The following is a 27,283-nucleotide window of genomic DNA, read 5'->3' on the forward strand; positions in this document are numbered from 1 at the left end:
GGACCACTTACACCCCATTGGTTTGTGGTTTACACAAGCAAAAGAATGCATTTTCCATACAAAATTCAGTTTTTCTCATTATTTCTTTAACAAAAAACAAGCAGACAAACAAAAGAACAAAGGAACTCCTACTCAGGTGCATGCTGGTCCTGTAGCTGCCTACGACCCAGGTGCCGACAGTGTTACCAATTGAACAACCAAAAGACTAAGTATACCTACAACAAATAATAATTAAACTCTTGTCTCTCTTGCATCATCGGTACTCAGAGATCCATCTCGTCCAGAAGAGTTTAGCCATATTTGCTTCCACCTTTTCTTGATGACTAGATTCTTTTATCAAACAGTCCTGGTGGCATGATTAGTTTACCCTTTAAAATTAGTATGTGGTTTGGTGTGAGAGCTTCAAGGTCATCTGGGTCATGTAAGACTTTTGTGATGGGCCCGTTATTTAGTATTGACTTAATCATACAGAAAATGGTCTAGAGCCCTTCATTGTTCAGTTTGCTGTTGAAGTAAGGCGAGGACATTACTATGAATCAAGTGCTTCTAGATGCCACCTTGATGGAAAGCTGGTTGAGTGTTAGGGTTGAGCATGAGGCAGATGACAACACATGATGATAGTACCTGTAATGACTGTATAAAACATGTTTGGGTGGATGTTGAAGAAGGCAGAAACTGAGAGTATAACTACAATTGATGTATTTAAAAATCTTTTTTTGTAAAAATAAAAAATGATTCAATAGGGCACTTAATTTTCTGTGTATATTTTAGAGCTAAGAAGCAAAAAGAAACAGAGTGGTCTTCTTTTTTTAAATTTTTTTTTTTTTTTAACATTTTCAATTTAATGTTTTATTATATAGACTAAAGTCCTGGAATGACATTCATGTATAGTATGTTGATTTATCTCAACACTAAACATCTTGTTACAAACAACTTGCTGTTGACCCTTTTTATGTCAGATATTTTTACTTTTATTCATGATTCCCAGTAGGGGTTTCCCTCTTGATGCACATAGTTTACCAATTAACTAACACACTCATCTATGTAAACAGTATAAGTATAGTATGTGTTTCTATCACAATCATAGGACAATGAGGACCTCAGGGTTCTCTGCTCTGACCTCAAGGTGTTATGATCTCAGGGTTCTTGTGATCTCAGGGCTCTGACCTCAGGGTTCTCTGCTCTAATCTCAGGGCGCCAATTTCTGCTTCATGCCTCATCATTTTGACTTTCTATCTCATAATTATGACTTTGTATGCATCTCATAATTATGACTTACCATGGGGGTATTATTTTAATGTTATTTTTTTATTTTACTGGTGGAAATGGGCTTCCATAAAGAGCAGCTTTAGCAAAATTTTATTTTGAAAGAATATTAGACCGGAACTGATGTGCTATTCCTTCTAGCTCACGCTACGAAACGCTAGCTCATTCTACCGCCTGCATCTTCCTCCGCGACCAAAGACTGACAAACACAAGAAGCTGCATTCACCCGGCACATAATAAGTATTTAACTCCTTGTTTGTGAACTGTTTAAGTAATGTAGAATGGCGTCGTGTTTTGGGAAGATTGTCGTTGGTACTTATGTGGAGATAAAGCGCAGTGATGGTAAGTTTCACCCTGTCTAATATTTCCCCGTCGCACTGTGCAAGTTGTCAGCGGATCTTTGTTGCTGCGGTAGCTTTCCCCGCTGTTGAATACAGCAACCGTTGTTCACGCAGAGCGTTGCGTTCACGTTAGCTGCAGGAAAACATGAACGTTAGCTGTCAGGGCGGAGCAGTAATGCAACATGGCCCTTTGAATGAGATCTCACCTTTTGTTAGCGAGCTTCTCCGAGACATTTGTTGTAGGCTCTTGATTCATATAGTGAGACAACACCAAATGCTTTCAATTGGGAATTAACGACGCTAAGACCCCAACGGCAGTCCCGCTGAATAACGTTACCTCAGTGTTTTTGTCTGCCATGGACTGGAAATGTGATATGAGCTAAGCTAGCTTCATTGCTAACCAAGCTAACGCGAGGAGCTAAACGGCTCACAGTGCCGGGTGGTAACTACAGCTGTAAGTTAACGCTGTCGTGGAGTCCGACCAGCTTTCCCTTTTGGCTGTTAGCTTATACCCAATATAATGCATTTATGCATGATACTCATTGTTTACTGAGATAACTAAGCTAACATCAGTTGTGGTGGAAACCCTCCAATTGTCCAGAATCAAGAGTTTTAAACAAACGACATGCTATGTATTGATAATAACACCGTAGACTGCAGTTACTGCATTAGTTACGCAATTAACTGGTTTTAGAAACGTTATAAGAACAACTTATGACAAGGAAACACATGTTAGCTAGATCATGTAAATGCTTTCAATGTTAAAAGTGCATAATCCAGTCGTGTGAGAGACGCTTATGACTGCTCTGTGCTTAGTTCCTTACACAAGTACTGCATAATGTAACCTGCCAGCAGGAAGAAGCTGTGATTACAGGAGTGATTTCTGCTTCATCTTTTTTTTTTTTTTAAAGGGTTAACAGGGGAAGCGACAGGGATGAAAATAGGTTGCTTATTTTATGACTCTTCTCCATGTGAATGTAAGCTTTATTCTGCCTGCCTTGGGTAATGGTAGAGCATTGCTTCAGGGCCAGGGAGCCACAGATGACTGAAAAGTTTGTGTCATTCCTGCTAGCCCTTCCAGGATTGGGCTACACCCTGTTTTGCAGTAAACCCTGAAACAACTAATTCGGGTTTGAACAAAGCACTTGAATGGAAATAAACAGTTTGAAGCTAGTAGCAAGGGTGTGTTTTTAACTGTCACATTGGTTGTTGTTGATGATGTCCTCAACGCCATCATCCCTGGCTGAGATGTGAAAGAACCACGCGGCAGGCAGAGAGACAGGCGGCCCCATTTCCCTGCTGGCTGGTGATGCCTCCAGAGACGGGATTGCCCTCTCTCTGGGGGGGTTGGTGGCGGGGCTGGTTCAAATTCAGGATTCAGGCCACCACTCCATCTGTTACAGCTAGCTCCTTAGATTCTGCCAGACGTTTATCATGCTAGTCTGTGTTTCTCTCCCTGTCACAGTCAGCCCTGAGAGCAATACCTCATAGAGAATATTATTTTGTATGACTATTCAGGATATAAAATTAAGTTATTTGTGTGCCGTTTAATGTTGTTCATGGATTATCTGTTACTTGGCATTAATTAGTGTGTTAAACAGTGTATTTTAAAGAAGAATTCTAGAGAGACATATGTCACCTACCAGCTTAGTGATTATGGACTGCATCGTATTTCCCAATCTGTGACATGATCTCTTTGGTTTGGTTGTGAAACTGATGCTTAGAAGACTATGTTAGTTCTTCATCATGCTTAGTAGAGCTTTAAGCACCTCATCTTTAGCCGCGTGTGTGTGCTTGCATGTGTGTACGATCTTTTGTATCCCTTGTTTTCACAGCCTCTGGTTTTATCCTCTGCACTATTGATAACTATATTTCTACAAGCAACGACCTTAGCTTAGAAGGCCTGGCGTGGGGAAGTATTCTTACTTCTAACATTATGATTTTATCATGGCTTCAACACCATATTGTTTTAGGGATTGCGTTTGGTTTTACATCTGCTGTCTATCCTTGCTGGCATTCGCACTCCACATTGGCTGGGTCATTATATTAAAACACACTTATTACGTCAACAATAGGCCTGCATGAGTTTGTCCAAAATGATAATCACAATTATTTGTTATCAATATTGAAATCAAAATTATTTCCAACAATTATTCTTTGATTTAATGAACAACATGTTTGTGTTGCACTGTCACATAAAAATACTGCCTTGTCTTCCATGTTTTGCTACGTTCCTGGCTGTCAATGTACTAATAACTGCATCAAAAATAGACTGGTCCCTCATCGTCCATCTCGTAAAAGCAAAGTCAAATTGTAACAAAGCTTTTTGCCCAACATTGAATTGGATATTTGACTTTAAAATAGGTTAATCTTTACCTGAAATATTTTTTTAATTTTTCTCTTTTTCACTTGTTGTAATATCCAGTATATTACTCTTTGCCATAAAATAAGGCGGTTGCTGTATGCTGGTTAATACACCAAACATCTTTTCGAATTCTTTCAGAGAAAGACACCGATCACTTCATGTTACATTTAATTATTTCAAGCTGGTTTACTGGTGTAATGTCATTGTAAAGTTGTACAGTTTCCATTACGATGTGTAAAACTAAAATGTATAATTTTCATAATTATACATTTAAAAGAAGTTGTATATTGTAATGAACTTAAGCTTTACTGCTATGTTATGTAACAAGATTTGCCCTCAAGTAGTTGCTGTGCAGTTACTTATGCAGCATGTTGTTAAATAGAGTCACACAACCAATCGGAAGGCTGTGTTCTCACATTTGACCACTGACTTTAGCCAAAGGAAGCAGCAATGACTTGGAGGGCCTTGCCTGACCCTCTGTTGTCACCGTAAATCCTCTGAGTGCTGCAGTCACTGCAGCATGGCGTACTCTCAACACTCCTTAAGTAGCGGTGTAAAACTAAGCAACACGTGCCTGTTCCAGCCACATTTACTGTTGCCAAGGTTGTGTTTGAACCTACTGTGTCAGGTAACAGTTCAACAATGGATTATTTGCAATACATCAGATCTGGCTTTCTTTCCAATGTGTAGAGCTATTGGCATCGTTGTTTCTGAAGTACACTCAAAAAAGTAGCATGCAGTCAAACATGTACCGATCATCTACAGAACAAGGAGTGGCAGGAATTATGAAAGGATCTAATTACTTTAGTCATCAGATCTTCATCTGATTGAACAACTTTACTATGTCACCTTTCTGTTATAGTCTACTTTAAATAAGGTAATGTCTGAGTAGATGCAAAGTGATTTATTGTCAATGAAGAAGAATTATATTATTGGTTCTTATAATGCTGACCTAATGGGCTTTTGTTACCCATATTGTAACATCGTGGCCTACTTTTAGACATAGTAGGTAAATAGTTACTATTGGGTATATTGTATTCTTTCTACCTCAATTGTATAACACAATTGTCTAGTTATCGTCCATCAATGTTGATGGATTAAATGCCTATCGAAATGGCAGTTGATTTACTAAGTGTATACATTTAGTTTTTTTTAATTTGCTTTTTCATGTTTCGAGAAATGAAACCATTGTTAGGTACATCAAAGAAATCTTGAGCAGTTAAGAACACTAAAAGCATCTTTGCTCACTAGCTTTCTGTGTTTCTAAATAATAGATCTAGGAACATTGTGCTGGGAATTATAGTCTGATTCCCATAGAGAAAGATAGGAAGGTGAGAGTACATTCTTTCAAGCAAGTATTATTGTCCTGTTTAAAGAGGCAGAGAAAAGCATACAGACCCGCTGCAGTAGTTGTGCTTGTCTTTACGGTTAGCGATTCTCGCCAACAGGTCATTATCAAACCTCACAGTCAGATCATTCTAAGATGGGACTAACCTGAGTCGAATGGCTTGCTTTTATTTGAAGCTTAACAGACCCAAATTGCCACCTAATGTTTGAGGTGTCATCAAAAAAAATGTGCTGTTGGTATAGCGTTAATATGAGCACAGACATGATTCCCTTCACTAGGTCGTCATTCAACATGATGTTGTAACCAGATGTTTTCATATTTTTTTGTGAAGTCTTTAGGGAAGTGTGATACAATTGAGATCATGTTTACAATATTTGTATTAGTTTATTTACTGAAAAACAGATTATTCCACAATTTGCATTACATGGACATCATACAATAAGTAAGTAAAAAGCTGCTAAACAATATTAAATTTGTGACCCGCCCTCATTTTGCAGTGACAATGCAGCTTGAAATCTGCACACAGCTTCTCATTGTCCTAAGAAAACAATACATATAATTTACTACACTCTCATAAACAGAACCCCTTTCAAGTTTTTCCAACCTTGCTTCATTTCCAAATAAAAATGGTTCTAATTTCACACACCTAGACACAGATCTGATATGTGGTTGCCTGTGGTTATTTGTATTTTGTATTTAATCATCATTCTTTTTCTTTTTATCATGACTAACACAGGGGGAGGTATAGAATAGTACATGCACAGCCTTTATTCCTATAATTGTAAACAATTCAAATATTTCTGCCGTGGTTACTACTAAATGAGGATGTTTGTCTTTCTCTGATACCTTTACAGGACGAATACACCAGGCAATGGTGACCTCACTGAATGAGGACAACGAGAGTGTCACAGTGGAGTGGATAGAAAATGGAGACACAAAAGGGAAAGAGGTACGTTATCATGTATTACCCCGTAAAGCACCAGCATGTGCTTATTTTTATACGCAGCAATAAATAATGCATTCAAAAATGTTCGTGAGCTGTGGGGATTACACAACCAGCTTGAATGTCCTACACTCACACCAGACAACACCCTGTATACACTTATGTGCGTGACCGAATCAAAGATGTTCAATGACAAAGATGATGCATTACAAGATGACTTTCTAGGCCATCGCCATTCTGAACATATGTCCCACACAGTGTACATCCTACTTTGAACAATGCAACCTCTTTATATATTGCTTATATCTATCTATCTCTCAAATATAGTTTCTATAGTCCCACTAATATGTTGGTCAAGTGTATTGACATGTTGTAAATGGAGCACAGTAAAATGTACATTTTGTTATTGCAGTAATTTGAATAGTGAAATTAATATCGGGTCAATCAGTATCGTCCATCTCTGTCTTTCTACCTTCTTCCTCGTCTTTTGTTACTTTCTCCGTATTTTTTTCTCTGGTTAATATGCATTAGATTTTGCTGATAAAAAAAGTTATTAAAATTGCAATACAACATCAAGGCTCCCACATTTTGAATGCAAAAATCACATTACCACACTGAGTGGGATTTTTTTGGGGGTATTAAAGACTTAACCCATGTGGTGTTCGCGAAAAGTTCCTAGTTTTATTCAGGCAGTGTCCGTCATCAGCTTGAATTCTTGTCCGTTACCATGAGAATATTTAGAAATTAGGTTTTTGTTAAAATGTTGTTTGGGTTTTTTGTGACGGTTATAATATGCAAGAACTTATGCAGAAAATGTTAAGAGTGATACAAAAATAATCCCTCTCAATCCTCACTCATGACCCACTAGAAGTGTGTGGTGTCCGTCTCTAGAGACCCTGCTCTGTGCCTGTATGTTCTCTTTCTCTTTGTATGGGACATTTCTGGACATGGGCAAAGAGCCTTTTAACCTCACGTAGGGTTCTAACTCTGGGCCAATAACAGCATGCAGGGTGTACAATCCTATGAGGTTGTTGATTACTGTTGCTTTGTCACGCCCGTTGGCGTCTGATACTGAGGCACAAGCATTGCATTCATGGGCAGAAGTCCCACTTTAGCTATGTCAGACACAAAGCGGCCGTTTTTTTTACAAATGACAATGCGTTGTTACATTGCGCACAGTTCCTCCCGCTCTCTCTCCTCTAATGTTTGCAGAGTGTCTGTCTGTTAAACAAGGCACACACAACAGCAGAGAGGGCAGGATGAAGGGTGCCCTCTGGCTGAATTCATTCAAAATCTGACAAAGGAAACACCTCCTGGAGTGTTGTGCTGAGGTTTGGGTGTGTTCATGGGTGTTCTTTGGAGCGTAACTGCCATGAAACAATTACAAAATAAACTTTTATTTCTGATTTTGCTGTCGCATTTGCCCTTTTCACACAGGAACCTTAGCAGCACAAAGATCCATACGATCAAATTTCCAAATGTTTATATTATTATTTGTTTCAAATAGCCTACTGTCACTGCTGTTTGTGATTTTTGGATTTAAATTATGCAGGCTGCTTATTCCACATATTTGTCAGTTGCATGGACTTCAGAGCTCATATACAGATAGATTTCTGACAAAAATAAAATTAGTTTATTCTATTTATTTTTACTGCTAATCCCAAAAATTATTGTATATAAAGTGGAACCAAAGTTCACAATTCAATTTATTTTGTACAGCCCAAAATCATAAATTTACCTTGGAGGTCTTTACAATCTGTACACATATGGCATCCTCTGTTCCAGAACCCTCAAATTAGTACAGGAGAAACACTAAAACGCCCCGAAAAACAGCTTTAACGGGGAGGGAAAAAATGCACTAATGCTATCGGTAACGGTAATGTGACTAATAATAGTAGCCGTGGGTGTCATCGGGGCAACGGCAGGAGGCACGAAAGTGTATGTTTACTCCCGTAAACTCTTACCTGTTGGCCGTAAACAGCAGCTGCTGACACAACAAGAGGAGTGGTGTACAAGTCACACATAAAGGTGGAGCTGGAAGACCCTCTGTGGGTTCCTGGTCAGCTTTAAGAGCAACGAAGATTGAGCAGATGGACGATGTGTCTGCGTTCTAATATCACTATTCCATCATATACACTGATGTTAAGTATTGCATATGCTAAGTTTCAAGGAGAATTGGGTTTGTTGTGTGTTTTAGCCCACACTGTAAATGGGTATTTATCATTTTGGGTGGCACCATTTTTATCCCTTTTTTCTTGTTGACATTACTCCACAACTAAAAACTCTTAAGAAGCCAACATCGCTGGTCTCAGAGCTCTGAAACAGAGCTGCCAATCCCAGTTAATTGTGCTAACAAAAACTCAGCCAAACAGAAAGCTTTACCTCATGTCCAGATGGATTAGAGTGTTACAACATGAACAATAACAACAGAAATTGATTTAGTGAAACTTTTTATGTGATTATATTGGATAATTTGGACCCACACTTTTAGAGATAGTTCTAATATATATCACTCGTACATGGTCCCATAGTTTAGAAATGAATAATACACATTAGCGTTTGTACTGCAGTGTGTTTCAAGGACGGAATATGAGATGTTGCTTTTCTAAAATAAATTTAAAAAAGTTTGGAAAAGTGGCAATGATGGGCTCTGGTAACTGAATACAAAGTTATAAACAACCAGTCTAATGTGTGTAGAGGTCTGCATGTTTACATTGTAGCAGCTGATGTGGTAAAGGTAAACACAGGGAACGCTCTCTGACGCAGCTCTCCATAGATTTATAAACACATCAGTCCTCCTTAAAGTCAGTCCAACATTTGATGTGGTCAGTTATTGACTAATGTAAACAAATACATATCTTCCTCCTACAGAGGAGCACAACAACGTGTTCCTTTGGTGATATCTGCTTGTCTTGTAAACTCGGTATGAGTCTAAAAAGCTAAACATCCGTTAATTGGCATTCATGTAATCTGTTGGTATCAATACTTCTCTATTGTTGGACAGATCGACTTGGAGAGTATATTTGCACTTAACACAGATGTGGCTCCGGATGAGGAAATTGCACCCAGTCCAGAGACTCCACCCCCACCTACACCCACATCTGTGAAGGTCAACAAAATTGCCAAGGTGAGTACCTATATGCCATCCTGTCAACAACTGTAACAAATCGGTGTGATACGATTTGGATCGTTTCAACAAAAACGCGACGCAAATTTTTCTTTGAATTGTCTACTTCCCTGTGAGGAAGCAGCTAAAGTGCTTACACGTGGAGTTATGTGGCGGCAGTTTGCAGGACCTTAATATAGAACCTGGATCCTTCTAGGTAAGCAACTAATTGGTCCTGTTAAGTACACTGTGTGTGGTGCACAGTAGATTAGGACTGCTCCATTTTGTCTCGTTGATACTGGGATTATCTTGGTGTATATATTGCAATTGTGAGGAAACTTGCTGTACAGTACAATATTCATGACATTTTTTATTGTATAAAACTTTTGACATTGTAAAAAGAGGTGAATATAACCGTTACGGAAATAAGCCTCACAAAATATACAGAGTTACACAGCCTATTGTGATTTGTACTCGGCCTATGCTCATTTCTTTTTATACCTTCATGACCAGCACAAACCACCACTTGATGAACTGCAAAGATTTTGGTGGTCAAAGGACAAGATCACTGTGCCCTTGAGACCATCTCAGTCTTGTATTCTTTCAGCAGTCCAGACCAAACCTTCACTTTGACTCAAGCAGTTACTGTTGAGATTTTGGCAATCAAAGGTCAAGGTCACTGTGACCTTGGCATAACTCAATATTTCATACGTTCATTTTGACAATTTCACACAAATGTCTAAATCCCTATTTGCTGAACCCTATACCTCTTAGCCTAGAATATATTACGCCTCCTTTTTTTCTTGCAGAATCGTCGGACAATAGCCCCTATTAAGAATGACACTCCGTCCAGGGACAATAGAGGTTTGTTTGTTTCATGCATTTCTCTGTTGAATCATCTTATTATTCTTGTGCTTTAATCTTGAAAAATAACTTGGGAATCAAAAAGAGAAGCAATTATCCATACATTCAGGGGTGTGCGATATACCATCAAAATTGCGTACGGTATTAATTTTTCACGTACACGGACCCAACATAAGTTGGTGCGCTGCACCAGGAAGAACATTTAACAGTTCAACACTGGCTGCGTAGCAAAGCTATTTAACTGTCAGGGTTCTTAAGTTTAGTCATGGTGCAAAATTACACAGCCAAACTGCATGCTGGGAAATGCAAATTTGTCGGGCGACAAACAGCTTGTGTGTCCCAGAATGCATTTTGGCACAATTAAACGGGGAACAATGGCGGAGGAGAAATCAAAACTTAAAGTTGACAGTCTCTGAATACTACTGTTGTTGAATCACAAAATGTAATTTTAAGATGTTTTCTGGCGAGAAGTTAGTTGTTTAAGTTTCAAATCTGTGTTCGGTTTGCTCGCGGGAGGATGAAGCCTAGTTCATTCTTCTGCGTCAGGTCGACAGAACGTAATTTCCGGCAGTTGCTTTTTTTTGTGGTCGTACAGACTACCTCCGCAAACGTCTTCTCTGTCGCCTGCGCTTCAACATTTGCAATTCAAGCATTTGCTCTTCAATTTTGATGAGCTCCGACTCTAAAACCCCTGAAACCACACGGCCACACACAACTGGCGGCATGGCCGTGAATTGCAGAGCAACGCGGTCCCTCGACGCAGAACTTCGAATGCTCAACGACAGCGTCACGCCGTCGACGTGACGCAGAAGCATGAACTAGGCAACGGGCACGTCACCGCCCTCTACTGCCGGCTGAAAGAGACCTGAACACGGCAGGATTTTTTAAATGATTCGCTGGCTCCGAGGTCTCCGGAGAGGTTATGATGATCTAACGAGCAGTCTTTGTTAGTTTATTATTTATTCACAGTAACGTTATGCCAGTTTGACGTAGGGAAAGGTTAAGATATATAACTTAAGATTTTAATTTAACCTTTGATCCACGGGCCGTTTACTCAATACCAATACAGTAATATTTACTCTTCCTGTTGTTTGCCTGCGCGCTATAACCAGCATGCAATTCGACTTTGTAATCTTATAAATGTACAACTATTAGTGTTACAAACGATTTGTGTCACAAAGTGTTGTGTTGTGAGGTTTAACCCCGTTAAAGAGCGTTAGTTGTGGGTTATAAATTGTTGTCATAATGTTAAATACACAACTAAAGTTTGAACCATGACTGGAGTTAGAACCTTGACACATCAATATCCCGCAAATACCGTGTTATACCGTGAAATCGTCAGAATATTACAAAATACTGTTATATGAATTTTGGGCCATACTGCCCAGCCCAACATACATTAAAGACACACCGGTGACCAGTATTTTCATATTGCATTATAGATCTCACCCATAATCACAAGTTGCAAATTCTGGGTGAAAGTGATTGTAATTAAAAATGTAAAACACCGGGTACATGTTTGATACCACGCTTTAAAGTGGTGTATTAGCAGCATGCAAGTCAAAATGTGTCTGTCTTAATATTTGTGGATGTGTGTTTTCAGTCATTCCAACCCGGGCTAGGCAACCACAGCCTCAACAACTAGAGCCTGCACCACCGCCCCCAACTCTGCAGCCCACACAGCTCACTCAAGCTCAGACACAACAGCAACTGCAGAATGGTAACGTGATTAAAACAGTCGTTTGCTTTTAATTAACTTAAAGCCTAAGCAGTGACCTTTTTCCAGAAAATAGTGTTTTTAAGGAACCAATTGTTGGCATTTGGTTTAAAGTTGAATACATCTCTTTGGGTTTAAATGCTCCTTTTTTTCATTCACAGTATTTTTAACAATTGATATAGGCCATCTGTAAAACTGCCAGTGTGTTTTTGATGGCCATCTGTTTATCACAGAATTCTCACTTCACCCGATAACCAGAAAGGAGTCGGGACAGCTTTGTATGTATCACCTGCATGTTTCCCCTGCCCTCAATGCCTTATGGTGATTCTTAAAGAGTTCCTAATAGAAACTCTAGTCTGATGAAATGATTGTACACCCAAAATTTCTGCCAGATACTATCCCCAGCTGTGGTGTGGTGGTGAAGTAGCACAAACGCAATCCATCCAGCAGACAGGCTCTCTGGGTATTAGAGGGGGAGAAAAAAAGGCTGCTGCTGGTTGACTGCGCTGTCTTTTCCCTGCTGTCTGATTTCTGCTGAGTCACACGCAGGCATACACATGGAAAACTGTGGCACTGTGTGGTACTCCTCAAGGCTCAGACAACATCAATAACCTTTTTCCTATCATCCGCTCCTTTTAACTGCTCACTGTCATTTGATGAACTAAGAGGAGGAGGAGGAGAATGGGAATGCCTGGTCCTCTTACTGCTTGTAAGACAGAGTAACCCACAATTAGTGATGGTGCTGCATCTATTTTATACTGCCTTGTCCTAGTGCTGAGACGGCTCATTTTCTCCTTCCAGATTAGAGCAGATTATTAATCCCTCTGCTCTTATAGTTTGTTTTCAGGGACTGTAGCCAACGCCAGGTCATGACTGTATTACAGCGATTCGGCCAGGCTTTACAGTGGGAAGCTTTGGCTGTAGCAGCGAGCTCGGGCTAATCAGATAACCCTGTTAAAAGATGTCTTTTACTCTTGTTTGGTGCCTTCTGTTCTCTTATTATGGTTTGTGATTGACCTGAACAATACTAATCTGTGGGTGTGCGGTGCTGGGAGATTTGGAATAAGCTTCTGTTATGATTTTAATCATACTTGATTTGAAACCACCTAATTGTATTTAGAGTAATTGCAGTAATACAAGGCACATGTCTTAATTGTGAGTGACACGTTTTGGCGGTCTCTCGATCCAGTTGTGTTTTTAGGATGCAGATGGATGGAATAAATGAGGAGAGAAGATTTTGAACATACTGTAAGGGCCTTTTGTTGGTTATGTAGAGACAGAAGCTAGTGTTTACACTGGAGGCACTGTGTGCCAGCCACTGCATTGCAGTCTGTGCTTCAGCTCCATTACTGTTCTGCTTTGTTGGATTTAGCCCAAAGTCTCCCTTCTGTTTGAAAGACTACTATGAGAAAGAACAAGATTCACAGAAGGAAAGGTACTGTTCAAGGCAAGAAAAAAAGGAAGGAAAGAGGAAGTAGAACAAAAAATTTTTTTTAGAAGAGACCATTTTTCAGAGAAAGGATATTGGCGTATCCTGTGAAAGGCAGTAGAGTCACTGTTTGTCTTGTCTTTATGGCAGCGAGGAGGAAGTCAAACTGCGTGAAGGAGGTGGAGAAATTGCAGGAGAAAAGAGAGAGGCGCCGGATTCAGCAACAGGAGCTCAGGGAGAAGAGAGCTCAGGTACATTGATATTATTCACCTGTCTTCTTACTAATATTTAATATATTTGTATGTGATCTTGATAACCACTTACATTCGTGACCATTAAGATGATACAGTGAAATACAGGAGAATGATGAACCTATTGGGGAATAAGATGGCACGTCTCTTCTCGCACTCCTTCAGGAGGTGGATACCACCATCCCGAACTATGAGATCATGTACATGATCCGAGATTTCCGAGCCAGTCTAGACTACCGGCCCCTGACCACAGCAGATCTGGTGAGTGGATGTAACTAATCTTTCTCTGCTGATGGTTAGATGTAGGGCGTCATCAATTACATAACAGATTTGCATAACATGGATTGGCACATTGAAAGAAATTGCTGATTTTTGTGATTCTCCTGGAGAACAAGCTGCAATTTAAATCATCGCGATCCTCTAGTGTCGAGGTATTTTAGACGGAGACCCAGAAATGTGGTCCTCTGTAAACTCTGCAAATTAGAAATGTCTTTTCACAGTAGTACTGCTTTGCACAAACGCCTCAAAGTATCCCGGAGCGCTTTGTCAAGACGGCACCGTGTCCCGGTCACTTTTTCTCCTCAGCCATGTATGACATATTGGGATTATAAACACACAGAATGTGTTTCTGTTAGAAGTAGTCCCTTAAATAGATTTTCTAGACGTCTTTTTGTCGCCCTATGTTAAAAGTAATGTCTGCACGCTGTTATGTTCTCCAGTTCAGGGAAAAGGTGGCTATGACAAAGTCATTAAATTAGTCAATGTATCACAGCAATACTTTGGTATTTGAGGGCCATTATTTTTCTGCCTATGCATCATGTAAATAGTGTGTATTATCTTACTTATTATGTTTGTTTTTTAAGAGAGGATGATTGAGTAAGATATTTAAAAAATAATGATGCTAGCTTTGTTTGTTACATTGAAATGAAATCAGAAAAAAATCATCATTAGATTAAAAAAAAAATAAACATTGCAGGCCGAATTAGATGTTGAACCTTAGCAACAATATAATAAAATGTTTGTCTTTGTTGCATTGTCCAGATTGATGAAGAGCACAGAATATGTGTTTGTGTGAGGAAACGTCCACTCAACAAGAAGGGTAAGGTCTTCTGTCCGGTCTTGTGCCCAACAGTGTTGTACGGAGTATTAATGTGATTGAAAATCTTGCCTCTGTGTTGTTCCAGAGTTGGCTATGAAGGATTTGGATGTGATCACCATCCCCAGTAAGGACGTGGTGATGGTTCATGAACCAAAACAAAAAGTGGACCTGACCCGCTACCTGGAGAACCAGACCTTCCGCTTTGACTACGCCTTTGATGACAACACCACCAATGAGATGGTTTACAGGTTTGTAACCACACATTAACCAATAGACCAAACTGTTTAATGTGTTTGCTCTAATAGTTCGCCTGACTAGTCTTCATGATGACGATAATAAGGCACAATTTTGCAGAACTGAATTAACATATTTCTTGTTTGTGTACAACATGTTTAGCTGTTGTAGCTTTCTTTTCCGGATAGTGGTGAAGAAATGTGTCTTTTATCTCCTCCTGCAGGTTCACTGCCAGACCTCTGGTGGAGACCATTTTTGAGAGGGGCATGGCCACCTGCTTTGCCTATGGGCAGACAGGCAGTGGAAAAACACATGTGAGTCTCATGCAATGAGGGAAAAAAGTCAACTACATCACTTACTTGAGATCAAACCTAATTGTTCCTATTGAGAGGTTTGCTCTAGTTTATTACCCTTGCATATTGTCATATTTTAGACTATGGGTGGAGATTTCTCTGGGAAGAACCAAGACTGCGCTAAAGGAGTTTATGCATTAGCTGGTAAGTCAGTGAGCTACGTTTTCTGTGCTAATTTATTGTCTTCTGGTGTTAAGTTAATACAATATGTTTGGTTATCTGTTCATGTTTTTGTTTGCTCTGGTGAAATTTCTCTTTTCCTGCAGCTCGGGATGTATTTCTCATGTTGAAGAAACCCAACTACAAGAAATTAGATCTACAAGTGTACGCAACCTTCTTTGAAATTTACAGCGGAAAGGCAAGTGATGTGTTATCGTATGTTTGTTTGTCTCTCTCCTAAATAAAGCATTTACTAATGCTGACCATGTATGTATAATTAGGTGTTTGACCTGCTGAATCGTAAAACTAAGCTGAGGGTGCTGGAGGATGGCAAACAACAAGTCCAGGTTGTTGGGCTTCAGGAGAAGGACGTCAAATGCACAGAGGAGGTCTTGAAACTCATAGAAGTTGGCAACAGCTGCAGGTAAAGAAACAAACACTTCATTGTTTCTGGTGCAAGACTTGTGTTTATTCAATATATGTTATTATGATCATAGTACTTCTTAGTTCTGTATGAAATGTGTCCCTCATTTTTAAGTGGCTCTTACTAGAATATGATGTAATATTCCTTGTTCATAGCAAATAAAAAATATGTCATGCACATTGTTTACCTTTTCTCCCTCCGACATTTGTTCTTTTCTTTCTCTCATCTCCCTTGTTTGCACTTTGTTAATTATTATGTCTCCTTTATCTCACTCCCAGGACATCAGGGCAGACATCAGCCAACGCCCACTCATCTCGTAGCCATGCCGTTTTCCAGATCATTCTTCGGAGGAAGGGGAAAATGCACGGCAAGTTCTCCCTAATCGACCTCGCCGGCAATGAGAGGGGGGCGGATACATCCAGTGCAGACCGTCAAACTCGTCTGGAGGGAGCTGAGATCAACAAAAGTCTTCTCGCCCTCAAGGTTTGTGGACGACGATGGCAGTAGCGCTGTATAAGGCTGCTAAGCATTTACTTCAAACTGTGAAATACTCAGTTGTTTAAAATAGTTTTTCATTTTAATTTTACCATACGATATGTCTGCTTTCCTTTTAGGAGTGTATCAGAGCTCTTGGCCGTAACAAGCCTCATACTCCATTCAGAGCCAGTAAACTGACTCAGGTCCTAAGAGACTCTTTCATCGGGGAGAATTCACGCACATGCATGGTGGGTTAAATGCCTTCAATATCCTGTGTCCATGTCTTTATACTGCATATCCTTCAGACGGTATTCATTTCATCTTTTTCTCTGCAGATTGCAACAATCTCTCCCGGTATGACATCCTGTGAGAATACCCTCAACACACTACGCTATGCGAACAGGTGGGAATACGTTGGCCAACAAAGCTTTAATACCCAGGAACCAGTAGAACTTGTAATAAAATGTCATACAATTATAGCTCTTTTATTTCCTCTATAATCCCCATTGGCTTTAGATTTAACTTAGCTGTGCCAATGTTGTTGTTGTATAATTCTCTGCCAACTCTCAGTAGTTCTGTCTGACTCTCTTCTATCCCCACTTCTTTTCCTGCTTTGTTTCCCTCTTCTCCCATCTTCCGCTCCTCTGTGCCGTGGTGTGGCTGGTGCCGCTGTGTAGAGTGAAGGAGTTTGGGATTAGTCCGTCTGACATCCCCTTCTCCCAGGGCGGTCAGGGGAGTCGCTCTGATAACTCGCCCACCAATACCTTTGACTATGATGACTTTGCTGATACTTCTCCCAGCAGGTCAAGCCCTCCCCAAAGCACACAATCACAAGAATACACACAAAACACACAATGCATGCTCTCCCTCCAGGTAGTCATCACGGTATGATATACACATCCATGATATCATTTTAGCAGTTTTCATGCACTTCATCAGCTCCACTGTCGTTGTATCCTTTCTGTTCATCATCTGCATGAAGTAACTCTTTTCGCCCTCTTCCCCTGCTTCTACTTTTATCTTTAGTAAAGCTTGTTGACGTAACCTTTTTTTCTTTTCATTGACTCCTGAAGACCGATACATTTGTCTGTCTATGTCTCTTATTTGTTCTGTGTGACAACCCCAAGTGTGAAAGATGGCTGGGATTACTCACAATGAATGGCTGGTCATAACGTGCCTTATTCAGGTGTCAGGTGCTGTTTTGCACCAATAATGACATTAAAACGGCCACAACGCGTTTTCGTAAAAGCACCCGGGATGAGCTTTTGTTTTAGCAAAGTCTCAGCTCTCACATAGTCTTAATTGATTAGCCCTGTACCTGCAGGTCAGATACAGGGAGGTAATAGCTCATTAGGTCTGTGAGGCTTCATTAAACATGAGCTCTGACCATCCAGATTTAAATTCCTATGGGTGGCGTGTAGAATGGCATTCTATTGTTCAGGTACACCAGATATGTACTTTGTCTGTGAAGCAAGTTAGCATGCCCATTATGAATGAATAATTTAATGAAAGAATTATTAGGGTTTGCACAGCCAACGCAGTCATCTTTCCATATGCATGATCCTCCCATCCTGCGTTGTTTGTAAATGCCTTCCACCCCACAGTTGACATCATATCCCATCATACCCCAGCTATGCACAGTGTGGCTCTGTGCTGTGAAAGAAACGGTCCCAACCAGGTTAATGTCTTTTCTCTGCAGGGTGAAGGAGCTGACAGTGGACACCAACCAAGCGATGGAGGGGGTTCGACCCAACATCCATCCTGTCAACCAGCTGGATCTTTTAGACGAGGACTGGCTGAGTATCTCGCCGCAGAGAGACGACCTCAAACTGCTCTGTGAGCAGAATGTGAGTACATAGGGTCTCGCAGTATATGTAACCTCATAACGCAATGTCAATATACAGCATATTGTGTTATTACTTTTTTCTTATTAGACATTTTCTCGGCAACCATTCAGCCGATCCATTTTGCACGTGGCGGTTGTATTGCTGGAGACCCAAGAAGGGCTCTGCTGAGTGTGAAGTTGTTTGGATTAATCAAGATTAGTTTTGAGTGAACAGGAATGTCCACTGGGATGCAGCTTTTAGCGGTGATCTCAGAAATGGATTTTTTTTCACTTTTTGTAACTGCTGCAATCATCTTAAATCTGCTTCTGTGTCCACTTGTAACCTCTAAATATGTTTCCCAGGAGGAGGAAGTGTCACCGCAGCTCTTTACTTTCCATGAGGCAGTGTCTCAGTTAGTGGAGATGGAGGAGCAGGTCCTGGAGGACCACCGTGCTGTTTTCCAGGTCAGAATACTGAAGAAAACACACAACTTTTTAAATACTCGCTCACATGCTGATGTCCACATACATGACAGACATGTCACCTTTGAAGGACTTTTCAATTTTCTATACACATTGATGACTATATTGTTTAGAGCTCAAAGTCCCTTTTTAGATCTCGCCTATTACAGAAAAAATAAAGACAGCTCAATTTGAAGATTTTCAAGTTTGAGGGGTCACCTACTCATGGTTTGACCTATTGAATTTCAAGGTGTAGTTCTACTTCTAACACGTGCATTTGTAGCTGCTGTGTGAAGGAAATAATAATCAGGTCATTTGGGCTTTATTAGGGTCAACTGGCACACTTTGTTTCAGGATAAGGGGATTAATCCTTAAAAGAACACGGGTACCAAAAATTCTGTAGTTTCACAACCTGCCATAGACCTTTTTTTAAGAATTTCCCTCAGAAAAGATTAAAGAAAAATGTAGGCAGATATTTGTGATTGAGGCTCATTCTTCTGTGCTTCTGGCACGATTTCAGCTCACTACTTGTATGTGTCCTCTTGTGAGCAGGAGTCTATCAGATGGCTGGAAGATGAAAAGGTACTTCTGGAGATGACAGAGGAGGTGGATTATGACGTGGAGTCTTACGCCACTCAGCTGGAGCAGATCCTAGACCAGAAGATAGATATCCTCACTGAGCTCCGAGGTATGACTGAAACACGTTTGGCCCGTAGATGACTATACATCCTGCTCCAGCAAACACTAATCCATTTTTTTTTTACAATCTCATTTCCTGTCAGATAAAGTGAAGTCGTTCCGCTCTACGCTCCAAGAGGAGGAGCAAGCAAGTAAGCAGATCAACCCCAAGCGGCCACGTGCTCTTTAGTGAAAAGTGGCACCAACAGAAGCAAAACCACTCTGTCCAGCACAACCCGGGCTGTCTCTAGCAGCTGTGAAATTGGAATAAAAGGACAGTCTGATGTACCAACAGGCTCAAGGAATTGCATTTATTTTGATCCCTCTCCTAACAAAACTGGCTGTTCATTCACTATGGTCTTAGAAAACGTAGGAAGGACAATAGCTGTATTTCCTTCGTGGAGAATGTCTAGTCTCCCTTCTGTTTATTAAATTATTTTCTTTTATACTCGTTTGTACTTTCTTTGAACAGAATATTTTTCACCTGGTTTCAGAAGAGATCTTCATTGAACATGTCTTTAAGTCTTTCATTTCTGGTTGCCCTGGCTGACATGTCTGCATGTGCACTCTGTGATAGCGTACGTACGCCACTGTTGTTGGTTTTTATGCTTTTGGGTCCTCAGTTTGCATTGTAAAGTCTTATTATAAGCAGTCTCTTCTCTTTTTTTCCTTCCTTCTCAGAGCTTTTACCAGTTTGGAAGAAGCCTTTAACACAACATGCTTCTTCCTGTTTGTTTCTTTCCTGATGTCCTTGAGGATTTTACATGTAGTTTGCTTCAGTTTGTGCCATGACGCTCTGTGGCAACTGATTGAAAACTCTTACTTAACGTAAACAATGTTTTCCACCCGTTTAACACTTTGTTATAAAACTGATACTAGAAAAAACTGCTATTAATACATGTATAGTAAAAACCACTGATCTACCATCGGTTGTGTTTCAGTGTTTGCACCGGATGTAATGCTGGATGAAGAATAAAAGTTCATGTGTTTCATTTAAATGGCTTGTGATAATACGTTATCCAACTATAAAAGGACTGAATAACTTTCATCAAAAAACACCTTTAAGTCGTGACACTGGTATAGTTTAATGTATGCGTGCGAGTCATGACAAATGTAGATGGTTGTGGAACTAGCGGTGGTTTCTGCCAGATGTTTATATTTGTCTCGTTTTGCAATGCAACATGCAGTCAGGAAACTTTACAGGTGTGTTAAGGAATATTACCACTTCTTTATGAAAAGCGATACTATGACTTTTTGTTAAATCTGTGCTAGTGACAGTCGTGGCTGGAGGCAAAATAACGATTGTGTTGTAGTTGCATGTTGTGGCAGCAATTAGTCAAATGTTCCAAAAGTCAAAACGGCAAACTTCAAACACTTCCGGTACAGACTATCAAAATAAATCTTCTAGCTACAGCTGTAGTTACACATTGTAGCCACGAGAGAGCAGTAGTTCACTAGCGCTAGAAAAAAACACTTGTCTACACACTTGCATCACTCATGGACCAGCCTTGGAAGCAAAACGTGGGTTACGGCGTCTTGCCCAAAGACATGCTAATCTTCCGATTAGTGGAAGAACAATAGATGCAGCACCATTTAGTCAGGTGGTGTTTACAAGGAACAAGAAATGACTCCTGTACAATCTGAATTTATTTTAAAGAGGCTACTGCACAAAAAACAATTCTACCATTATCCCGAGGTTAGACGTTAACTGTAGATTGCTTTAAATTTTAAATATTCACCCATTACAGATAATTTTTTTAATGGACGACACACACGCTGACACACACACACACACAGCTTTCATCCGCTGAAAGCTGCCCAGGGACACTTCATCTATACTCATCCGGGTAAAATAGCACACTCAATATGAGCTTGTTAAATGTCTCTTACATCGTTCTTTGTACATTTAATAAAAGGCAGTGCACGTCAGTCATAGCACTGCTCTCCTCCAATCACTCTGCCATTTAAGTAAAGTGGATCCCTGCGGCGTTGAATGCATGAAGCAGCCTGAGAATGAAAAAAAAAAAACACAATTAGGACTGGTAAAAATCTATATATATCTATATCTAGATAGATATCTATAGATAGATATTTTTATAGATTATTTTGCGATAAAGGGTTTAAAATAAATAAGTAGTTCAACTTACACCATGAAGTCATCAATGTCCATGGACCTAGCTCTCTTCTCGCTGAATTCAACCTCCTTCAAAACACTCTCAATCTTCTCGGTGATGCTGAATTCTGCTGGCACTTCCTGTCAAGATGCACAAGTCTTAAGATCCAAACTCGCTGAGGAGTGATCTTCAAAGTGCAGTCTCAAAAAACCTTCACTGACTTACCACATTGTGTACAGAGCAGTGAATTCGGTAGTTCTTTTCCAGCAGCTGTTCTACTGCAGTGGACCTGTAAATTATAAAATCAATATGATCGCCTGTTTTTTTGCCCCTCACACTATTTTGTCAGAATAGACTTGAATTAGTGTGGCTGTGCGTGGAGCAAGTAGGTACTCACTTGAAAGCCGCATTGAGCGTTTTGTTTTTCCTTACGAAAGCTATTCTGACCAGGCCGTCCCACTCCTTTTCAGGAAAAAATAAAAACAGTAAATATCTACAATGTACTTCCTGTTTTAACTACTGCATCGTCACAGCATTTGAACAACTATTAACAGTCAAATCTCACCTGGAAGTTAACTGGAGGAGGAGGATTTTTCGGTTCTATCCTGACAACGCTTGACTCCACTTTTGGAGGAGGGCGGAAATTATTTTTCCCCACCTGATCAAGAGGAAAATATCAACACTGAGACACAGTTGCAGCAACACCAGAAGAAACTTCTTGAGAGGGAACACTGTCATGATGTTTCTGTTTTCTAGAGCGTCACTGTTAGCGACTTAACATGAGTGAACACTGACCTTCATGAGATGGTCGACTCGGGCCAGTAGCTGAGTGTTGATGGACAGTCTGCAGAACAGCTTGTCTCCAGGTTGGGCGACAAGTCGCATGGCAAACTCTCTCTGGAACATCAACACGGCACACCTGAGCAAAAGCAAAACCCCAAAGAGTTTCTAGATGCTCAAAGGGGACGTAGAAAGAACAGAGTTAAGATTCTCCGTGAGTCTTCGGGTGATTCTTACCTGAAGAAAGGTCGGTGCAGCAGGAGCTTGAAGACAAACGGTGATGAAATCTGACAAATTAAGAAAAGTAAAGTTTGAGAGAAATGTTTGAGTGACGCTGAATCAACCGTGTGGAGGAAACATGTCTTTACCTGGTACGGTAAATTAGCCACACACACGTCAAAGAAAGGCAGATCTGCCTTCAGCACATCTCCAACTAATATTTGAAGTTTGGTCTGCATAGGTCTGTTGGAAAACACAACATCCTTCAATTAGAGCATGTATTCACGTTGTATTTAACTGCAGATACTATGCAAATATAAGTCATGGCAGAGTGCTTCTGTCTCCACTCACGTGCACTGTACTCTTTTCTGAAGTTCAGCTACTAATCTGCCGTCCAACTCACAAGCCACCACCTGCAGAAACAGACATTTCTATTAAGACTGAACAGTGATTGTATCTCTTTTTACAGAAGAGGGTGAATGAGTTAGTAACATGTTCAACGTTCTAAGAATTTTGAATACATTTGACATTTGGCACCAAAGCAAGAAAGAATGCACTTTGCTCTTACCTTCTTAGCTTTTTCCAGCAATTTCACTGTCATGTTACCAGTTCCAGGTCCCACCTCCAGAACAACGTCCGTCGGCCTCAGGGCAGCCTGAAAACATAGCCACAGCCGAGGTTTAGGAACACTGTGCAGAATGATCCTCCCGAGTAGTCTTTACTTGGGTGCGTCACAATTTATCTATACATTGACTTCTCGGTATCAGAGTGAACTAGTACCTTCTCAATGATCCCATTGACAACCAGGGGATTCTTCAGGATGTGCTGACCGATGCCAGTGTTGAACATAATCCCTGCAACAGACGGGATTGGGGCACTTTGAGCTGACTTTGTGTGACGTTAATGAATAAAGCAATTCATGGTTAAATAAGTTGATGCAAGTCAATGGCTCCAATGTTTTGTCTCATGAATCTATGTGGAGAGCGAAACCTGCGACGAGACTTGTTGGTTTTTTTACATTGTAAAACTCTTGAATGAGGGAATTTATAGCACTAATATTTTTAAGAGTATGATTTGGTATCTCTATATGGAACTGATTTGTTATCTACAATTCAAAACAAAACTAATACCCATAATGAACTAATTTAACCCGGACTTGATTGGCAATAGGTTTAACATTGACTGATTATTCGGGGGTCACTTTCCATTCCGAAATAACCATAATAGACCCAACAACTCAGTCATAATCATAAACAACAATGGAAGTCTCTCCTGGTTAGAGAGCGTGTTTTTTTCTATTCAGTGTGGCGTTAAACTCACAGACTTTACGTTAATTAAACTCACGTAAATCAATGTGATGTGACACCAGTGCAGCCATCGACCCTAACCCAGTAAACTGCTTGCTGTGTAACATTAGCAGACATGTTCCTGGTTTCTGAAGCAGCTGATGTTTGCTAACATGCTAACATCCGTTTTGGAGAAACGTACCTTGGTTTTTGACCTCTTGGTGCTGCCTGCTTTTCCTCTCCGGCTTAACTTTAGGCATTTTAACTTGATTTTATTTCGATTGAAATAATTAGAAACTATTACAAATATACGTCTGCGCTCAGTAAACACGTGCGGCTTCTCGTTCTTCTTCTCTGACGTCCTGTGTCGTAGGTTCAACATCTCTTCTGCTGCCCCTGTATCGCCCTCTGGTGGCAGCTGGACGTCCTCTACATTGTCTTTTATTTTATTGATCACATAACAGTACTAGTTTTAGCAGATTTATTGATAATTTATTGGCAATTATAAAACAGACACACATGCAGTACATGGATTCCTTTTCTAGTCAGAAATGGGAAATTCTTCGAGCGTCATGGCAATGTCTCGAAGTTTGGGATCATCCAGCCAGTTGACTTTACAGGCCAAGAGGATGCCCTGAAAATAAACACTTTCATTAATACACTTTGTACCAACAGATACAGATACAGTAAGACAATTTCTGTCCAATATTTTTACCCTGAGGACGTTCTGTGTCATGACGGTCATCTTCTTGTATTTCTCAAGGTTCGCCTGGCCTCTCTCCAACACAGCTTTGTACTTCTCTGTATGTGGGTGCCCTGTCTTCAACATCAACTCATCCATCGCTTTCATTTTCTCATGCGTGAGCCGCTTCATCTCTACACACACACAAAATGTCAGCAAACTGAACCGTGAAAAAACTCAATCAATATCTAATAATATTCGTAACAGATTATAAAACGTACCGAGCCTCTTCTTCTGTATTTCTGTGATTTCATCTTGAAAATCTCTTGACTCCTGTTTTTTTTAAAAGGAATCTGGTTCAGAATAAATTATCTCAATTTCACAGAACACTATTGATGAATACAATTCTACGTTGAGTTTTTTTTTTTTTTTGACGAATAAAGAAAAGAAAATACATTTGCCTCTGTTGAGTTTCCTTGAGTGTTTGTTCTATTCAACTATTGGTACTAATTCTGTTGACAGCCTAGCTTTAACACTTTAAGACCTTTGCTCTACTTCCAGAATATATCCAAAATGGTCTTGAATAATAACTATATAAAGAAGGGCCTTAAGAACTCTTTTCAGCTGTATTGTCTGCAATGCCAGCCAGAAATGCAGTAGTTCATCTAATGTGGTGTCCACTGACAGCATAAACAGTACCACTGATGGCAAAGCAGTTATAAAACTATTTAATATATACAACTGTTTTTTTTAACACGGTAATAAAATTGCAGACACTAATATATATATATATATATATATATATATATATATATATATATATATATATATATATATATATATATATATATATATATATATATATATAATATACACACACACACACACACACAATACTTAATGCTTACCTGCTGAAGTTGTTTTATTTGTGAACAAAGAGCCATGCAGCGATCATTCTCAGCTTTCAGGGGACTGAGAAAAACAAAGTGTCAAAATAATCCCAAATGTGTTTTTTATTTGTGTCAATATGTTGTGAATTGACTTACAGTGCCTCTGAATTATTCTGTTTCAGTTTTTCTCCAATAGCGTGCCACATTTGCATTCTAAAAGACAACCATTAATCAACGATTGGTCAAAGTGTATGGCTTCTTTATTATACTTCTGTATAGATGTTATTTTCATGAACAAATATATGTCATCGGTTTACCTGTGCAGTGTCAAAGTGCTGTTGAAATTAATTGTCTTGACTCGGTCCAGTTCATTAACATAATCGGACCTGCAACATTTATAAAAATATATATTTGATAACAGTATACAATTTAAAATGGACTCTTATATTACAGGTGGTCAACATTTTGAATCAACATCAATAGCATCATATTAAATACTCACAGTTCTCTCTCAGCTTCAGATGTGCTGCACGATCTCTTACTTTTTCCTGTTTTAGGAAACAATACTAATGCTTTGTTTTTACTCTTAATGACAGTTCAATTTGAAGGAAAAATGCTTGTTACTTACCTGATTGTAGCTGCACAGACATCTCAAAGCACTGGTTGGACATCTGTTGTTTTATTCTAAAAACAGTAGTTTCAACAATTTAAAAAAGCTCCTAATCATTATCTTATGTCAACGGGTCATATGCTGTTGTGGTTGCATGATCCAGGTGGATAGGACTTTTGAACACTCGTGTAAAGGTCTGATTCATTAATAAACCAGCACTCAACCATAAAAAAAGAAGTATTTAATAGACAGAAGTGGATAAAGAACCTCAGCATGTCTGCAGGCGGGGCGTCGTTCTGTCCGGTGGAGCCTTCAGGAGCCGGACTATAACTCAGTGCCACAGGCTGCGCCATGTGGTGGAGGTTCCCCACATTGTCAGATGGGTCCATCACAAAACTGGGTGATGACTGTCCGGACAAATTAGATATTTCAGATCAAAGGAGTTTAACCATTTTAGTATTTTAGACCCGAAATAATTAATAACTACTCATGTGCTACATAATAAGCTAATATCCAAGAAAGAAAACAATATAAAAACAGCCACACTGTATACACTATATAAGTGTAAATGTAATAGTAAGAAACTAATTAACTGGTTTATAAGACAGGCAACAGTGAGTGAATCACTGAATTGTCCAGCAGGAAATATTTGTAAGTAAGGTAATTATATGTATGATAACCAAAATATAAGGAAAATGTTTGCCTGTCACTTTAATTACTTCAACTGGTGAAATATAAATACATTTTAAATACATTTGTATTGTCTGTATATATATAATACTGCTATAGTAGATCATTTACTGTTTTACTGTTTATGTCACACCGCCAGTCCCGGCCTGACAGTTATAGTACTTGTTTATTTTATTTTACTATGTGTCCCTTGCTGCTTTAATCCTGAAATTTCCCCACTGCGGGACTAATATAGGATTATTTTATTTGATCTTATTTTAAAGGAAGGACAAAATAACAGAACAAATAAATACTCGGTTAATATACAACGTCTATGTAACGTAGCAGAGGTTATATCGAGGCTCTTTGAGGTATTCACGCTTCATTAACTGGGTTAAGATGGCTCACCTTGTTTGATGGAGGTTCACGTTGCAAGTAACGTTAACTCTAAATCAAATAAAGACTACGCTAACGTTAACGTTATTCAGACATGACGTCGTCCTCTCTACCGGTAGGTAAACGTTACACAGGTTAGTTACGGTAAGTTACTAAAAAGGTGGATTACAATGTTGACAATAAATATACAATTTTTCGAATTAAGTAGGACTCGTTGACCAGTTTTGTTTACATCCTTTTTCAGATTGAAATCCCGCCAGGAAGTGACGTCACATTACGGGGTCCGATTAAATTGA

At 39.6% G+C, this 27,283-nt stretch overlaps 3 protein-coding genes across 8 annotated transcripts; 1 reads left to right on the top strand and 2 right to left on the bottom strand.

The window, feature by feature from the left end:
- Positions 1-1,407: 1,407 nt before the first annotated feature.
- On the top strand, positions 1,408-19,633 carry kif2a (kinesin family member 2a). 5 transcript variants are annotated; one of them, XM_068605200.1, is made up of 21 exons: positions 1,408-1,608; positions 6,175-6,269; positions 9,268-9,390; positions 10,179-10,233; positions 11,837-11,953; positions 13,530-13,630; positions 13,796-13,891; positions 14,672-14,729; positions 14,815-14,977; positions 15,187-15,277; positions 15,397-15,460; positions 15,583-15,674; positions 15,757-15,899; positions 16,178-16,382; positions 16,514-16,624; positions 16,712-16,779; positions 17,054-17,179; positions 18,076-18,223; positions 18,565-18,666; positions 19,216-19,351; positions 19,446-19,633. In XM_068605200.1, the coding sequence occupies exons 1-21, from the start codon at positions 1,548-1,550 to the stop codon at positions 19,529-19,531; spliced, it is 2,241 nt and encodes a 746-aa protein (XP_068461301.1). In that variant the 5' UTR covers positions 1,408-1,547; the 3' UTR covers positions 19,532-19,633. The 5 variants fall into 5 exon arrangements, with proteins under 5 accessions (XP_068461301.1, XP_068461303.1, XP_068461302.1 ...); XM_068605201.1 differs by having other exon boundaries at positions 1,419-1,506; XM_068605202.1 differs by lacking the exon at positions 17,054-17,179 and having other exon boundaries at positions 1,409-1,608.
- A 1,337-nt stretch (positions 19,634-20,970) lies between these two features.
- Positions 20,971-24,081, bottom strand: dimt1l (DIM1 dimethyladenosine transferase 1-like (S. cerevisiae)). Its single transcript, XM_068605426.1, has 12 exons — positions 23,943-24,081; positions 23,235-23,308; positions 23,023-23,109; positions 22,806-22,867; positions 22,604-22,697; positions 22,473-22,522; positions 22,251-22,374; positions 22,021-22,113; positions 21,853-21,917; positions 21,681-21,744; positions 21,489-21,595; positions 20,971-21,348 (listed from the first exon to the last, which is right to left on the bottom strand). The coding sequence occupies exons 1-12, from the start codon at positions 23,998-24,000 to the stop codon at positions 21,306-21,308; spliced, it is 921 nt and encodes a 306-aa protein (XP_068461527.1). The 5' UTR covers positions 24,001-24,081; the 3' UTR covers positions 20,971-21,305.
- Positions 24,082-24,210: 129 nt separating this feature from the next.
- Positions 24,211-27,255, bottom strand: cenph (centromere protein H). Of its 2 annotated transcripts, XM_068604777.1 has the most exons (10): positions 27,000-27,254; positions 26,190-26,329; positions 25,941-25,996; positions 25,815-25,860; positions 25,630-25,698; positions 25,469-25,525; positions 25,331-25,394; positions 24,704-24,755; positions 24,456-24,616; positions 24,211-24,374 (listed from the first exon to the last, which is right to left on the bottom strand). In XM_068604777.1, exons 2-10 carry the CDS (start codon positions 26,309-26,311, stop codon positions 24,282-24,284), a joined length of 720 nt encoding a protein of 239 aa, XP_068460878.1. In that variant the 5' UTR covers positions 26,312-26,329; positions 27,000-27,254; the 3' UTR covers positions 24,211-24,281. The 2 variants fall into 2 exon arrangements, with proteins under 2 accessions (XP_068460878.1, XP_068460879.1); XM_068604778.1 differs by lacking the exon at positions 25,469-25,525 and having other exon boundaries at positions 27,000-27,255.
- Between the last annotated feature and the right edge of the window lie 28 nt (positions 27,256-27,283).

Source organism: Clinocottus analis, unplaced genomic scaffold (genome assembly GCF_023055335.1).
Source record: "Clinocottus analis isolate CAN_PGR_092001 unplaced genomic scaffold, fCliAna1.0.p SCAF_7, whole genome shotgun sequence".
NCBI lineage: Eukaryota > Metazoa > Chordata > Actinopteri > Perciformes > Cottidae > Clinocottus > Clinocottus analis.

Bases quoted from the DNA above. Each gene is read 5' to 3' on its own strand.
- cenph (XM_068604777.1), bottom strand. From the start codon at position 26,311: ATGGACCCATCTGACAATGTGGGGAACCTCCACCACATGGCGCAGCCT. The intron at 25,526-25,629 runs GTAAACCGATGA...GTTGTCTTTTAG, and splicing joins AGCACTTTGACACTGCACAG to AATGCAAATGTGGCACGCTA. The intron at 24,617-24,703 runs GTACGTTTTATA...GTGTGTGTGTAG, and splicing joins AATACAGAAGAAGAGGCTCG to AGATGAAGCGGCTCACGCAT.
- dimt1l (XM_068605426.1), bottom strand. From the start codon at position 24,000: ATGCCTAAAGTTAAGCCGGAGAGGAAAAGCAGGCAGCACCAAGAGGTC. The intron at 22,698-22,805 runs GTGAGTGGAGAC...GTTTTCCAACAG, and splicing joins CAGAAAAGAGTACAGTGCAC to ACCTATGCAGACCAAACTTC. The intron at 21,918-22,020 runs GTGAGATTTGAC...TTTCCTGAAAAG, and splicing joins CTCCTCCAGTTAACTTCCAG to GAGTGGGACGGCCTGGTCAG.
- kif2a (XM_068605200.1), top strand. From the start codon at position 1,548: ATGGCGTCGTGTTTTGGGAAGATTGTCGTTGGTACTTATGTGGAGATA. The intron at 10,234-11,836 runs GTTTGTTTGTTT...GTGTGTTTTCAG, and splicing joins TCCGTCCAGGGACAATAGAG to TCATTCCAACCCGGGCTAGG. The intron at 11,954-13,529 runs GTAACGTGATTA...TCTTTATGGCAG, and splicing joins ACAACAGCAACTGCAGAATG to CGAGGAGGAAGTCAAACTGC.